General features: G+C 37.0%; 1 protein-coding gene across 3 annotated transcripts in view; it reads right to left on the reverse strand.

The window, feature by feature from the left end:
• Positions 1 to 17,173, reverse strand: part of Lama2 (laminin subunit alpha 2) — a 601,578-nt gene that overhangs the window by 350,552 nt on the left and 233,853 nt on the right. For all 3 annotated transcript variants that reach the window (XM_021173596.2, XM_029482896.1, XM_029482895.1), the window contains exons 5-9: positions 15,765 to 15,944; positions 12,705 to 12,794; positions 10,136 to 10,253; positions 3,318 to 3,496; positions 44 to 143 (exon numbers count right to left, since the gene is read on the reverse strand). In XM_021173596.2, coding sequence (XP_021029255.1) covers positions 44 to 143; positions 3,318 to 3,496; positions 10,136 to 10,253; positions 12,705 to 12,794; positions 15,765 to 15,944 — 667 coding nt within the window. The remainder of the gene's footprint in view (positions 1 to 43; positions 144 to 3,317; positions 3,497 to 10,135; positions 10,254 to 12,704; positions 12,795 to 15,764; positions 15,945 to 17,173) is intronic.

The following is a 17,173-nucleotide window of genomic DNA, read 5'->3' on the forward strand; positions in this document are numbered from 1 at the left end:
GGTGATCTTTTCATCAGAGCGACAGTTCTCCCCTGTGCCTCACCTCGCTGGGCGTATTTCTCATCTTTGACACAGACTTCACTAAGGGAGCCAGTTGAATCACAGTGACATGGCTGGCATGGTCTTGGATAATTTGGTGACACCTGAAAAATAATTTGATATGGTTTGAATCAAGCATAATAAAAATGCCAATATTTTCCAGTAAGCAAACAATTCAGGAAAATTGATTTTAAAAATATATTGCAAATCATTTTGATAAAATTTTAAGTATTTATCTTTGACCTGGATTGGTGGACTTCTAAAATCCAATTTTGCTAAGTAGGTACAAATTTCATACTTACGTGCAGGGGGCTACACCCAGCCCGTGGGTGCACTTTGGTTGGTGGTTTGGTCTCTTGAAGCCTCCAAGGGTTCAGGTTAGTTGACTCTATTAGTCTTTCTGTGAGGTCCCTGACCCCTCCTAGTTCCTCAATCTTTCTCCCCTGGCTAGGAGATTTCAATTTGATAACACCCACATTATGAGGCCTTGCCATACACACAAGAAACAAAAATATAAAACCTTAGACAAATGGTTTAGCCATTTATCTAAATTTAAATATTAATTAATATCAACTTTCATTCTAAGTAGTCATGAAAAGGGAGGAATCCCAGCTCAGGTACCTCACTTGGGAATTCTAGTCTAAATGTACTTAATGTTTGGAGCAGGTTTGATTTCCATACTACACAAATGTTTTGTTTTGTTTTGTTTTTAAAATCTTAAGAAAAAGGAGCATTTCCCAGCTCTTGTGTTTGAGGCTAGAAAAACCTACTACAAACGAATGACAGAAAATTATAAAAACAGAAAATTAAAATTCCACATCCTCAATACAGCAGGACAAAATCCTTAACTAAATAAAATCACCCCAAGTATGAAAATTATATTATTTTATAAAATAATCATACTTGATACAGAAGTGAAAAATTGTTTTTCTATCTTGCAAATGAATACAAATGACCAAACTAGCAGAGGAAGTGAAATACTTATATTTATTTTAATAGATGCAGAAAAGCATTTGACAAAATGCTTCAGCATTTTTTTTTATTATAAAAGTGCTCAGCTACCTGGAAGAGCAGAGAAGTTGCTGAATCTGATAAACGGCATCCATAAAAATCCCATAACTCACATCACGCTCAATAGTGAATTATTATGTTCATATTTAAAGGGAGAACAAAATAAAAATGTCAGCTCTCACCATTTCTATTTAACATCAACATAAATATTGCAAAGTAAAAAGTGAGCCTGGCATTATTTGTAGACAAGAGTCTAAGTGTGGTTCTAAAGAATGCCTTAAGATTGCTAGAACAATCAAATGCATTTTCAATCAATGCAGATGATAGATTCAGTATAATTTTTTCTTAATAATAGCATGAAAGAATTGGGGGAAAAGGTTTTACCTAACCATAAATCATTATTTTAGGCACACACACGCGCGCATGCGCGCACACACACACAAACAAAAGGCCCATTTAGACTTAACTAAGGATATGCAAGGTCTCTATTCCAAAATTACCGTTACAAATAAATTCTGAAAGGAAATAATGTGTTCATAAAATGACTCAAATTAAATATGATATTCCTTCTTTCCCTATTTATGTATATTGTAAGCAAATACCAAGCAATATTATCTTTATTTGAAATTTTGATTGTAAAATTCTAAGAGTAACCAACTGGTGTTCACTTGGCAAGTCTGAAAACATACAAGTAACATTATACAGAGACCCCCCATGTATATAATACCAAATAATGAAAAAAGAGGCCACAAATTTAAAAAAATCTGAAAGGGTGGGTAGAGGGTATATGGGAGAATTTAGAGGAAATACCAGGATGAGAGAAATGATATAATAATTATAATCTCAAAAAGTAAACAAAATAATTTTAAAATAATGTAAATTTAAAGAATCTACTGAAAAGAGAGTCTTGTTTTCAAATGTCATATGAAATAAGTGAACCTGCATTACTCGATGCCAATTGTACTGAGATTAGTGCTCAGGGAATGTGTCTGTACAAATTGGTTCCCTATGGCCACATCATGTATTTTCAACGAACTGGTAGGAAGTCTAAATCATTATTTCATGCTAAATACAAAAATTTTGTCAAAATGTTGACTAAAAATTAAAAATTAAATTTTATAAATCAGAAAAGGAAAATATCTTTACTTGAACATATGCTTCAAGATAGATGAGACACAAATGACCAGCAGGCATGTGAGATAAAAGCCAAATATATGAGAGACTTTCAAACCATTACAAAGACTAAGATTCAAAAACAATGTCAAGCATAAACAGCAGTGGAATCAAAGAACTCATTATCATCAAATATTTTGGGGCAATGTGTAAATGTCATTAACAATTTGATAACAAGTGGTAATTTCTTATAAGTTTAAATATGTCCTATGAAATAAGGAAGTAATTGCAGTCAAATGCTCTTCCCTGGGACTAAACCACCAATCAAAGAAAATAATGGTGGGACTCATGGCTCTAGCTACACATGTAGCAGAGGATGGCCTAGTCAGTCATCAATGGGAGGAGAGGCCCTAGGTCCTGTGAAGGTTCTATGCCCCAGTATAGGGGAATGTTAGGGTCAGGAAGAAGGAGTGGGTGGGGTGGGGAGCAGGGGGAGAAGGAGAGGATATTTGGAGGGGAAACTAGGAAAGGGGATGACATTTGAAATGTAAATAAAGAAAATATCTAATAAAAATAAGGAAGTAATTATTTTATTCTTAAGTACGTCCTGAAGCTAAATGAAAATGACTATAACATGACGTACATAGACTTGCTTATAGAAGCCAATCAGAATCAAGAAATCACCTGAATATCTATCGAGGAGAGAATGGATTGAGGGACTTTATGTACTCATGCAAAAGAATATTATCAGTTCTTTAATGAGCAATTATTGGTGCATATAACATGAATAAATAAAGCATGAAATGTTATGATGTGGGAAATGAAAACACAAATGAACAAGTACTGTATGATTCTAGTGCTTTTGTTTGTTGTTTTGTTTTATGTTTACTGAAAGATAAACCTAATTAATACTCTCAGATCAGAAGACAGTTTTTCAGGAATCAAGTCCAATTGGAAAAAAGACAAAATAGACATTTCAGAAGTGAAATTTCACATATCACATCCTTAAGGAGTTGTGACACTTAGAGATAAGAAAAGTTCTCAGTCACCTTTTAAAGCACGAAGTTCAGTGTTTTACAGATCTTGTTAGTTTGGGATACATGCTTTTGGAAGGAAATCAAAAATAAAAGTTTATGAAAAAAGGTGTTCCTTACCCCTTTTGGTCTGAAGAATCCATCAACACACGTCTCACAATTTATCCCAGCCGTGTTATGTGTGCAGTTGATGCACACACCCCCTCCGATGTACTTCCCATGTATATTTAAACTTAGATTTCTGCTAGCAACAGTTTCATCATAATAGCATTCCTCAGCTTTTCCATGACAATTGCATGCTACAGTCAAAATAAAAAGCAGTAAGTACTAATTTCAGGCTTTAAATACATTTAAAACTGTTTTATTATCCATATATCATAGAAATGTGAATCTATTAAAAAGGCATTTATACTTATTACATATACACATATATATGTATATATATAATCAATAAATACATTCTTATAATGGGATTTGAAATAATTAAAATCTATAAATTCTACTGAGTAGTGAAATGTCAATAGTTCACTGGTCTTTCAAATATAATTACAATTCCATAGAATTTAAACTACAATATATTATGACAGATAAATTATTGAACAAACCACTGAATGATTAACAGTCACATAATCTATGATAGATAGTACCCATAGGTGACCCTGTGTACTAATCCTGTGGGTAAATGTACAGGGAGGAGTTAATATGTCCTTTTTGTCATCATTAATAAAAAGCAAAACTCTTCAATAGGCCAGGTTCTCTGATAGTCATTCTATATTTGCTATTATTGATTTCAGTTACAATGCAACTCTCTTCATACATCACTAAACCAAGCCACAGACAGGTGGTTTCACATACAAGGTACCCTTCTCACTATCGGACACTGTTTTGGAATTAGATTTAGGAATCTGCATTTGAAACACTGCTACAGTTCTCTCAGACCCTTCCCAGACAATGAGACAGATATATGGTAGGTTGTAGAGAGAATCTGTTGTGCACTCTATGGAACTATCATCTGTCAATAAAAAGCTGATTTCAAATTTGGAAAAGGGAGGAAGCCATAGGTGGGAGCTTCAATAGAGAGATAAGAATGGTAGGAAAGAATCAAGAGTGGGAGATTCACCCAGACTCTGACGGAGACAAACACATTAGATTGAGGAGAGTTAACTATCCATATGGCATACATAGAATAGAATAAATGGATTATATAAGTTATGAGCTAGTTAGTGATGGAGCCAACACTTATAGCCTAGGTATTTATTCATAAATAGATAAGTCTCAGAATTTTTATATGGGAATTGGGCACAGGTAGAAAATTCTGTTACAGTAAATGTCAAGAAATCAGGACAGAATGAGATTCTGAGGCAGTGTGGATCAGATGAACTTGCCCTGGGTTAGCAATCATGTGATGAGTAATGTCCTCATGTATGATTTTTCCTTATAAGGCATGAGGCAGTCAGTAGTCATTAGCAGATGGGGGTGTCTAAAAGCATCAGATGAGGTGATGCATATACACCATTACTATTACACCCTCACCACCATTACACCACCACCATAACACCATCACTGTAAAACCACCATCATAACACCACCATTGTAACACCCCCACCAATCCCTGTAACACCAGCACCAGAATGCCTTTTAAATGCTATGATTGACTTGTCCTGATCGTCGCCCTCTTTGTCTTTTTTTTTTTTTTTTTTTTTGTTATTGTATTACAGGAATTTTAGATAGTGTGAGGCAGGAGAGGTGGGTAACTTTTCCTAGAAAAGGCTGTGGAAAGCTTTGAAATAATGTGGAATTTTTATGAGGGTAAGAATCAGGGAAAGACACTGTAAAGTCTCCAAAACATTTGGTTTTCTGTTCTTTCATTTATATTTGTGTATGAGAAGGTGTGCACTTGTGCACGTACACACATGCTGTGCATGTATGTACACAGCTGGTTTATGTGTTTATATTCTTCTGAACTGACTGACCTTACTAATCACATGGGTCTCACCTAAGTCTACAAAGAGTACTTCTAGAGTGCATAGGAGGTAAGTATCAGTGTACCTTGCTAATGGACAGCCACAGGTTGTCATGAGCTTTGTCCTTAAGCAACAGTGCATACATACTGGAGTCAGGAGTAAGGCTGAGAGTTAGAATCTGGTCTATGAAACTAAACTCTTTCCTGTGTTAAGGAGAGGTTTTGAGGAGTAATTTCAAATTCTGGTGTCATTTGATGACTTCTTTCATTTGTTTTGTAAATGCAAAATATTTAAAAAGCAGTCTGGAGTGATATTCTTTAAGAAATATATTAGTAAAAGCAATAAGAAGTAATACAAAGTGTATTAAAATGTGGCCTGTTCACCTATATGATACCACATTGGGTTAAATTATTGAAAGTGAAAGTGTAATTTTTTTTTAGACTAAAGTTATGTCAACTTGAATTTTAATAGACTGAAAAGTGATCATCCTAAAATGTGATATTAACTCTACCCATAGTCATGGGGTAAAATTCATGCCCTATGACATCACCAACACTGTATTTTATCATGCTTTTAGTAGCATTATTAGACACAGTAAGCATACACATATTAGTTAGGAGGATGAATACATACACTGATAAATCAAACACTATTTCCATCATCTTAATTGATGTATGGGTCATCACTTTTTGTCTGAAATATGAATGCCATTTATAATTTTTAAAGATATAAAACTGTTTTGGTCTTTGCTCATAACAGCATTATTGTTTTTCATACAGCCATGGAAGATTTTCCAATATAACAAGGATGATATCTCCTTGTCATGGTTGTTGAAAAAAATTTTCCAGCCTGATGACTTTCAATTTAGACTATAATAATTTCATTATATTTGTACTGTTTCATGCTTTATTTTAGGGCATTCACAGATATAAACATGAATCTGTGTGCCTTAAAATGACTTAATAGGTTTAGGAAAATTCACCCAAATATTTAAGCATCATCTTTTAAATATATATTGTAAGAAACATTTAAAGTGAACATTTTTATTATTTTATCATATTTTTATAAGTGAACATTTCTGCTGCCAGTGTAGATGAAAGTATAATACAATACTGAATTATTATCAACCCAATAATTAGAATGAATGTTGCTGAGTTGTAGCCTGGGAGATAATGTTTAATCTTTGAGTGGCCGTCCTCACCTTGTAACCAGGACCCTCTGTCTGTATCAGCACCAATGGCACCATGGCTTCAGAGGACAGGGCTGGTGTAGGCTCTCAGTGAGCTTCTTTTCCTACCTTCCCTTCCTTCCCTTTCCCCTTTTCCCCCTTTTTCCCCTTTTTCCCCTTTTTCCCCTTTTTCCCCTTTTCCCCCCTCCCCCTTTTCCCCCTTTCCCCCCTTTTCCCCCTTTTCCCCCTTTTTCCCCTTTTTCCCCTTTTTCCCCTTTTTCCCCCTTTTCCCCCCTTTTCCCCTTTTTCCCCTTTTTCCCCTTTTTCCCCTTCTTTCTCCTTTCCCCTTTCCCCTTTCCTTTCCTTTCCTTTCTCTCTCTCTTTCTTTCTTTGATATTTTCTTTTTTACATTTCAAATGTATCCCCTTTCCTGGTTTCCTCTCTGAAACCCCCTATCCCCTTCCCCCTTCCCCTGCTCACCAACCCACCCACTCTTCCTGGCCCTGATATTCACCTACACTAAGGCATTGAGCTTTCACAGGACTCTACTTCCATTCATGTCCGACAAGGCCATCCTCTGCTACATATGCAGCTGGAGCCATGGGTCCCTCCATTTGTATTCTTTGGTTGATGGTTTAGTCCCTGGGCTCTAGGGGATACTGGTTGGTTCATATTGTAGTTTCTCCTATGGGGCTGCAAACTCCTTTATCTCCTTCAGTTCTTTCTCTAGCTTCTCCATTGGAGACCCTGTAGTGAGCCATTTTCTACTCTGTCTTCAGCAACCTTCTCCCCACAGAAAATAGAAATGGATACATTGCCTATGGTGTGATGTTTAGCTAGTCTTATGGTTAAGATATTTACCATTAATTTCTGGCTTTTGAAAATCTTTAGTCTTTAGACTGTGGAAATGTTCTGTCCCCCTCTACCCTACAAGTAAAGGACTTAAAATCTCTAATATTTCAAAATTATATAAGAACAGATGGATCCTGCTAGATTGAGGGTGACTGAGAGCAAAGAGTAGCCCTGCAGTGGTGTTTGAGCTTTCAATAGCAGCTAATCCTATGCATGTGTCCAGTAATGATAGAAACAGGTGGAAACAGGTAGAAGTATATCAAAGAACAAACAGTATAAGGGAAGAAAGGAAAAGTACTCAAAAATACAGATAACACATGTAGCATCCAAAATCTCAAAAGAGGTGTGATTGACGGTTGGAAAATATTCTATTCAACTGTCTCAAAATCTCATCATGTCCAATATATGATCCACGATAACCACAAGCTGAATTAGTTTATATTCAGTGTTTGTACATGACATGTAGGGCTTAGGTTTCTCACTTGATAGTAAGCCTGCCATACTTCTTGAACTTAAAATATATGGTTTGGGCTAACTCACTGAAATATTAATACTGAATTCAACTGGTCCATGTTTGGGTATTTTCTTGGCCTAAGAAAATCTAAAGATACAGAACTCTCTATAGTTCCGGTTGCCAAGGTGGGCTACTTAATCAAACTAGGACATGAACACAGGTGATGCCAGTTTTTGTCAGTTCCCTCAGAAGAAGACAGACACATCATTTTATCTCCAAGGTGATGATTTAAAGTATGAACTCTGGTTGGCATGTAATTCACTATTTATCATTTCTGTCTTATCTTTTAGTGCCCATTGTCCATCAAATGTTACAGCATAAATTTTGTTAATAATTACCACAGGTATCGCTTCATTGTGAGTAGTTCTATATTGGTGTTGTTATGAAGAATCCATATTTAAGGGCTTTTTAGCTATTGATAATCAGTTTGCCAAAGACATATTTCCCCTCCCACATTTATCAAAGCACACTTCAGGGCAGACACTATATGGAATCAATCTAATGACTATTAATCACTCTAGCTGGAAGTGGGAAACTGGGAGAATGGTGCCTAATTAAAGTCTTATGTAATAGCTAACCTACTCAGCACACCAGATATTTTATACTCTGATAAAAAGAACAGTCACATGGTAACAAAAGATAACTCTCAGATGGCAAAAACTTGTTCTTCCATAGAGACACATGAATAACAACAGATGAAATAAAATCACTCCTATCCACTACACCCAGGAGAAGCATGAAAACATAGTTGAAGAGCAATTCTGTGTTTTGAAGAAACTGAGGCTACAAGGCTCTTTTCTTGTGTTCTTAAGAGTTTTCTCACAAGCCTCAGAATTTTCACATGACTCCACTTCCAGCTGTGTGCTGACAATGTCTATTTATTGAAGAAAACAAATGTGGAGTAAATGCAAAATGGAATATTATTAAGACAAAAGAAGGAATATTCCATTTGCCATCAAATGAAAAGAACTGGATTATAGCATGTTAAGTATAATAAACCAGGCCCCAAAAGACAAGAAATACAACATGGCCTCACTTACATATTTAGTCTAATAAACATCGGCTCATTATTTTTGAGAGTGTTGGTTAACAGCACTGAGAAAAGGGGGGGAGAAAGGCAAAGGTTGTTGCCAGTTTACTAATTTGTTTAGTTTACTGCTTACTAATCTAGTAAGTTAAATAAAATAGCTTTTGTTGTCTCATTTACAGTGGTATAATGTACTATACAAAATGATAATTATTATGCTGCCTAATTCTCAGGGGAAAGGGTTTAGATAGTATTACCAATAAGATATGATAGTGAATTAAGGTTTTAGCATTATGCAAAAATGTATATATAGCTAACACATGGGACGCCATAAATCCATATAATTTAAAATTCCAATTTAAAGAGGGATACTCGTGTTCACAAAGCTGCATGTCTTGACATCCTTGTCACCTCCCATTATCTTTCCCAGCCACTGTTCATCAGCACTGCACATTCTAAGTGTGATTAATGAATCTTTTCATTTTTGGTTAATAGCCTGGCTCTAGCATGAAGATAATCCCTCACCTTTGACTGTACTCTCATATTAGCTGATGAGTGTTTAAAGGCTATTTTGTTGGCTATAAGTGATTATTTGGACCTAGAAAGCTAATACAGATTGAAGACCATTTCACAAGTATCTGTGCTTAGAAAGCAAATACAGACTCTAGGTTTCACAGACTACTCATTTCCATTTCTATGTACCTATATGGGTGTTGGATGTTTGTGTTTCTGTTGTCTCTTTTGTCTCTATGAGTATGTTTGCATGTCTGCTTCTTTTTGTATTCCTGTCTATGTGTGTGTTTGCATGCTTTTGTGTTTGTGTCTTTGTATGTAATTCTATATGTACTTGTGAGTGGTTGTATATATTCATGTGTATGTCTTTGTGTTTATGTGTTTCTTTGTATTTGTGTTTCTGTGTGTTTACTGTGCTTATATGTGTTGAGTTTTTATATGTTTATGTATATGATTGTATAACTTTGTACATTTTCATGTTTGTGTGTATGTTTGTATGCATATTTGTTTTTGATGTGTGTTCATTGTATGTTATTGTACCTTTTTGGATGTGATTATGTGCTTTTGTGTCTACATATGTTTGTATGTTCATGCCAGTGTCTTATAGGTACTGGGTGCTTTCTTATAACAAAAAACATATAAGTTTTTTCTTGTATTTCCAATAACCCTTATATTTATGGTAATTAATATGCATTGGACATATATTTAACAAATTAAGATAAAAAAAACCAAGAAAACTGAGAGAATTAAGACTTAGGTAATGAATTTACTAGCTTTGGGCTTGGCTAAAACATATAAATGAAATAGAAGATTGCCTAGTCAACAGTAGCTCACAGTGATGGCCCTAGTGTCCCTAGCCAAGCACAACTATAGGGCTGTCCTCTCAGGTCAGGAACATACCTTCACATTCAGACTTGGTGAGGAAGGTTCCAGCTCTCCAAGGCTTCTGATGGAATCCTGGACAGCACCTGTCACAGCTTTCCCCACAGGTGTTATGTTCACACTCACAGCGTGATTTCTAGTCACAAAGGGAGAGAGATAGGTTTTGAGTGTTGTATAGAACCACAGAAGAGGCCCTGTCCCTGAAAGGTGGGTGTAGAACTTGACAGTTGCATTCGAAAAGTCTAGATTATACACTAAAATGTGAAATTGTGGTCAGCACGTGCAGGAGACAGTTGTGGGGCTATGAAAGGCAGCCTATTTTGCTTGAATGAGGCTTGTTCCAGTGACCCAGTAGAAAACTGTAAAAGGGATGGAACAGTGAGCCACATTCCCAGAGACAGGTGCCTAACACTACAGAGCCCCCTACTCCATAAAATTCTCTGACTATAAGTCACACAGATAACATCCCAAGCTTCTGCATTTTGGCTAGACTCCACCCCCACAGTTACCTGACTATAGCCAGGTATGCTCCTCCCCACTGTTACCTGGCAACAGCAAGGTAGCTAGCCCACTATAAAAGGGGCTGCTTGGCCCCTCCTCTTTCTCTTTATGCTCCCACCTTTCTTACTCTCATTTCTAGCCTCTCTCTCTCCTCTCTCTCTCTCTCTCTCTCTCTCTCTCTCTCTCTCTCTCTCTCTCTCTCTCTCTCTCTCTCTTCCCTCCTCTCTCCATGTGGCTTCTCTACCTTCTCTTTCTTCCTGCCTTTCTACAATAAAGCTCTAAAACCATAGACTGTCTCTGTTCATCAAGGCTAGGCTTGAACGACGGGATAGGCTTTGTCCTAAAAAGCCACATCTAACCTTCTGACAGAAGGCCTTCCTGCACCATAGCCACAGACCAGACCAAACAGTCTTACCCGTATGGGAACCACCCAGTAGCCCCTCTGTCCCTGCCCTCTCCTCCCTTTGGCCCGAGGCTGACCGAGCTGCCCAGACCCCTATTTTGTTCTTAGGTCTTCCACAGTGTCCAGCAGTGTCTTGGACACCCGAGACTGAGAACCTGTTATCTCTGGCCTCAGTGAGGACCAGAGACCTTGGACTGCCCCTTGTCCACCCCTTGTGGGCTGGGTCCATAGCTTTCCAAAGGCAAATACCCACCCAGGGCTATGTGGAAAGCATGCAACAGTCCTCTGTGTCTACCCGCCTAGAGCACTGGAACCCTGGCAGACTCGGGTTTTCTCCCACTCCTTTTATTCCCCCATGCCCACTGCCCCACATCTGGTAGCAGAGGATGGTTGTGAGCCACCATGTGGTTGCTGGGAATTGAACTCAGGACTTCTGGAAGAGCAGTCAGTGCTCTTACTCGCTGAGCCATCTGTACTTGTATGACTACATTTGTTCTGCAACAGGTGGGCTGGTCAGTGCCATAGCTGGAATCACTGAGTTTATGTTTTAAAAGGAGCAGGGAGCCCAGGTGTAGTCTGACTTCTCATTCTCTGACCCTTTATACTCTGGAGCACATCTCTACTGTAAGACTTTCTTCAAGTTCCATTGACAGTCTCAGAAGTGACAAAACATCAAGTTTCTTCTCCATTGTTCATCTAGGTATTTAGGAAAAGTGAGAGTTTAGGATCACTGTCCTTATGGAATGTGTGTGCCGTGTGTTCTAGCATCTATTCACAGCCCTTCTAAAGCTGCTTCGTGTGCTCTCAATACTTCAAAAACACTGTTCACCAGTGACGCTGATAGATAACAAAGGTTCCATGGAGCAAGCTACACTGCAACCTAGTGCAGGAAAATCGGCAGAGTCTTCCCTCTTCCCAAGAGATAACAGCATACACGCCATTAATCAGAAAACTAGCTTTGAGTATAATGTTACTTGTAGTATAGTTTAATAGATGGGAAGAAGGCTGCAAGGCCTTATAGACATCTACTTATTTTCCAATTCAATCTCTCTTCCATATGCCACACAGTTGATGATTTTGAATTTCACCAGTTTGTTTATGACAGGAGAAAAACAAATGCTCATCCGTCTCCTTGAAGTTATGTTCACTCAATACATTCATTGTCATTAATGAAAAATTCTATGGGAACGCTTTCAGGCTTGCTCTAGCTTGACAGCTCAGTGCTTAAATATTCTCCACCTGGTTTCTTATTGTCCCTTCTCACATCAGCCTGCTGTCACTGGGACACCTATATGCTTACCTCCACACACGATTTTCATTTCTTTGCATGATTTTTTTTTTGATTAAAAAATTTTAAAGGACTGGACAGGTAGATTGATGGCAGCCATTCTCCAAAAGCTAAATCATGCATTAGGCTGTCATTGCTAGAAGACTTCAAAATAGCTACCACTTTGGAACCTTTATGGGAAAAGAAAACTAATCTGTTTCCTGATGTAGTGACGGTTGGATTCAAAGTCTATCATCTTAACTGCCAGTTCTATTTCACCCTGGTAAGGCTTCCTGATAAAGCATCTAAGTGGCGACCTGACACCCATTCACAGCATTTTCTTTCAGTAAAGCCTCTCTTGAAGTATTTTACAGTGTGGCATTTCATTTTCCTAAGCATCCTATAAATATACATACATTTGTTGCAGGGTCAAGTGGACAAGCCCGGGCATGACCATAACAGATGCACATCCCGCCAACCGAAATATCCTTGACAGAATAGTAATACTAGGGGAAAAAAAAGCCAGAAAGAAATATTGTTAGCATTGCTAACAGGAAGAGGAAGCAGAACAGTCAGTTAAAGTGTCACATTTTGCCTTCAGACTTCCTTAAAAAGCATTCTGTGTTTCCTGAGGTTAAGCAACTCCTACCTATCCAATAACAGCCCCAGGAAAGAAGACTGTCAATGTATGCTACATGCCCACCTCATAATTTCCCTCAATGGGCACTAGAATGTCCAGGCTAGAGTACCGACAGCTACAACAACTTTCACCTTAGGGCTGTAGATGGTAATTCTTCATAAAGTTGTTTTATACAATTTTTCATAAAAAAAAATCAGCCTCTTTAGTTGTGATCATGAGTATGAGTCAGAATGTCCTATTTCACTTGATACATTTGAAATGGAACAATACCTTTAAGGGAAATGGTGGTGCTCACCCTGTCATTCTTATCCAGATTCACAAGAAATTTGGAAGAATAAAAAAAAGGGTAATGTGAAAATTTCATGTACTAGGAACGTACTTGCTTTTTTTGTTATCTTCAAATGTCTTACCACCACTTTTCTATCTGAAATTAACACAAAGCTACAGTCATAGTTATTTTGAGCTATCAGCTACTTTAAAATATAATTCATAATTATAGAGCTGGGTTACATTTAAATTTTAATTCATGTATATAACATTGTATAAGCACCAGAGTTTTTTACTTTCTCACTTAGTATCTAAATAACCTTCTCGATTCAAGGAAGCTCTGTTGGTACAAAAATATACAGGAAGATAAGGCAGCTTTAGTAAGAAGAATAAACACATATCTGAGTTTCCTAACTGAAATCATTTAGTATTCTATATGTTTATTTTCCAATCCCCCATTTGTTTTGTTATATGCATATAGTATCTTGTAAAATTGTTTTTTTTCTAGCTTAGTTTATTTGCTATGCCTAAGTTTTGAACTAATGGAGCATGCTGAGAATTTTGGGTAACTTAAAAAATCCTCTCTTTACTTAATTTCATGTACTTTATAATGTAGGCACAAATTTTCTCAAGCGTATTATTGCAAATGCTTTTAAAATTAGAAAAAAAGTATTTTAAATGTAAACATACATTACTTTCGAGTATAACAAAATAAAATGTAATATTCTATTTTCACATTTTTTAATTTGCATGTAGTGTTCATTGAACTTGTGGACTTTTGGGAAACATATACATATGTTGACTCAACTGCTCATGTCCAATGTTATTATAAATAATAAATGTTCAACACAACCCCACTCAGCCCTGCAAAAGATGATAAAAAGGAACAATAATTTTTTCATCAATTTTCCCTGATGTACTTGTCAAAGAAGGAGAAATTTCACAGCAATATTGTTCAGATTTCTTCACACTAAAAATAAAATTAAAGTTTTTTTTTTTCTCTCAATCTGTGAAGAATCCAAACAGAATTGTGAAATAATGATTGCTTCTGCATAAGGCAGTTGACATTCTGGTGAAATATAATACAAAGTAAATTTGCTTCAAGTTTGGAAAATAAAAGGTACTACAATATCTCCCATATGTTGCGTGGAGATAATTAAAGCTCTAGTAGTAGTTATTCTATGATAATGGAGAGCTTAAGCATGGGTATGTTAAGCAGTGAGTAGAGAGAGCAGGTGAAAAGGACAGGAAACTCACACTTGGTTTGCTGTACCATCAGCAGGTTCTCTGGTCACAAAATCCTGCTCTTCCTATGAGCCAGATCTAAGAGCTTTATCATATGAGCCAGATCTAAGAGCTTTACCTACAGGTTTATTTTCACCTAGCTGTGATTTGTCTTACTCTATGATTTGCAGTCTACGGTCTCCAGTTGTAGAGTACACCAGTTACTTAGCTTAACTGTGCCTTAGGATTGACTTGAGCAACTGTAATAGCTTGCTTATATGGGACCAGATCCCACACACCTCTTGTTTAGAGTGTGGAGTAAATAAAGAGAAATTGGGCAGAATCGAAATTAGGAATGGCAAGCTGGACTCGTCATCCTTCCCATAATAAGTTCACACATTTCTGTTGGTTTGTTACTGAAATAAAGCACGCCTTTAGATCGAACAGAGAGATCTCTGTCTCTCTCTCTGTCTCTCTCTCTGTCTCTCTCTCTGTCTCTCTCTCTGTGTGTCTCTCTCTGTCTCTCTCTTTCTCTCTCTGTGTCGCTCTGTGTCAAACACCTGTTGAAAGGGTGCTTTAAACTTTCATTTGCTTCTGTTAAGTGTATTAATGAAAAAACTCACACAATCATTTTTATCAGTTTTCCCATGGCAAAGGTGTGTGTGTGCACATGTGTGTATGTTTGCTTGCATATGTGCATGTCTGCATGTGTGTGTGTGTGTGTGTGTGTGTGTGTGTGTGTGTGTGTGCACGTGCACACATGTATGGTTCATAATTATTGGGCTCCTTAATATTTCATTTGTTAGCCTGGCCTTTGAACCACCAATATTGACATCTCTGGAACTTTCTAGAATAGTCAACCTCAATCCTGCTCTATACCTACTGAATTAGAATGTAGTTTCCACAAGGACAACAGCTGTGTGTACATTAAATATATAAAATGTATTTCATCACGTGGGTTATGTTCAAAAGTATGTCAAATGCCCTGTATTTAAACATGTAGCTGCTTGGAGCCAGCTGTAAAAATACAGATCACCTAAAGTGACAGAAACTAATGTAGTTCCTTAAGATGATTATGAATGAGATACTATAACGCTCATTTTACAAAAGAGGAAACTAAAGTTGAAAAATGTTGGAGGGCTTGATAAATTCCATGTAATTAATCTCAGAACTTGGATTTGTACAAAGGAGGGCCTGCTGGGTTCTAAAAGTGCTAACGATAAATGGTCCAAATCGCAGACCAATTTCTCTCTCTATCCTTGACAGACTGCTAAAAAGCTGGGCCCAATATGTGAGTCAGGCTCCGATGTGAGTCTCAGGCTCCGATGTGATTCTCAGCACTTACTCTTCGTGTGACAATGGGATCGATTTCTCTGGGGTCTTTGTGAGCAAACATCATCAAGTCTGCATTCAAGGTGCGGATCCTCTGAAATCTCAGGCGAATGTAGCGAGCAGAGGTGAATTCCAGGAGTTCAGGGGAGGGATCGTCAGCACTTGGTCTCCCATTGATCAAAGAAATGTGAATCTACATGAAGCAGAAAAAGGTTTACCGACTTAGTTTTCCTCCTGATTTTGCCACATTGGAGATGCAGGCTTGTGCTCACACATCTGAGTGTGGTAAAGTAATTGAGCCTTTCAATACATGCGCATGTAACAGTTAGCTCATTCCTTACATGTTCCATATACTTACATGCTGCACTTATTTGTAATTGAGTCTTCTAAACCATTTTATCATCATGCCTCTCAGAGCATTTCCAGAAATTAAGTATTAAATCAAGTATAATGTTCTCTACAAATTGGGTTCTCAATTATTTACGAATCTGTTATATAGTTTTAAAAAAACCACATGGTAAGAAAGTACTAGATTGTATTTGAAAAACCAAGGAGCCCCCACAGTGCATTACAAATAATTCGATTTTGAAATCTTCCCATGGCAAATGGAGAAATACATTTCAGAGATGATATATGGAGAAAAAAATGACAAATTTTGATGGAAACTAGATAAATCTTTGCTCCCAGACATTTCAATAGATTTGTTTCTGTTATGATTTATTTATTTTTTTAGTAATTGGTAGACCAAGAAGACAAAAATTTACACAGGCTATTACATGCTGTAAGAAAAATAGATTGTCTGAAAATGTATTGAACCTAGTTATAATAGTAATACATTGTAAACAAAAATAACGTAACACAATTGACACCAGAAGAAATACAATTTGATCAGCCCATTTTCCAGGTACAAATGGAACTTTGCCAAAATGCACACGAAGCTGGTGTACTTTCACAGGACTACCTCAAGAGCAGATAATTCTTTTCATTTCCTTATTTTTATTAGTTGTCTGGGAATTTCATACAATATATTTCAATCATATTGGTTCCCTTTTCTCATTCTTTTCAGATCTCTACTCTTTTCCACCCGTGTGTGTGTGTGTGTGTGTGTGTGTGTGCTTAAGTCTATCAAGTACAGTGTGTGATGGTCATTAACTCTTGCATGTCAGGCCTTCTATGAAGCATGCTCTATACACTAGAGACTATACCCCTCAAAGAACATGTCTCTTGCTCTTCCAGAAGCCTATCAATTACCCATAAAAGAAAAGACAACCCTATCAGAGAAGGATAGATAAATTGTTGGCTCAAATAAAAAGAACAACCACAAACAAAGGAAGTAGGGTCCTTGGTACCTTTAAGAATGTTTTTAAATCAATAAGGGAAAGAAAGCTCAACAATTTACAGTAAATCTGGACAAAAAGCGAT

This window comes from Mus caroli, chromosome 10, assembly GCF_900094665.2.
Source record: "Mus caroli chromosome 10, CAROLI_EIJ_v1.1, whole genome shotgun sequence".
Lineage (NCBI taxonomy): Eukaryota > Metazoa > Chordata > Mammalia > Rodentia > Muridae > Mus > Mus caroli.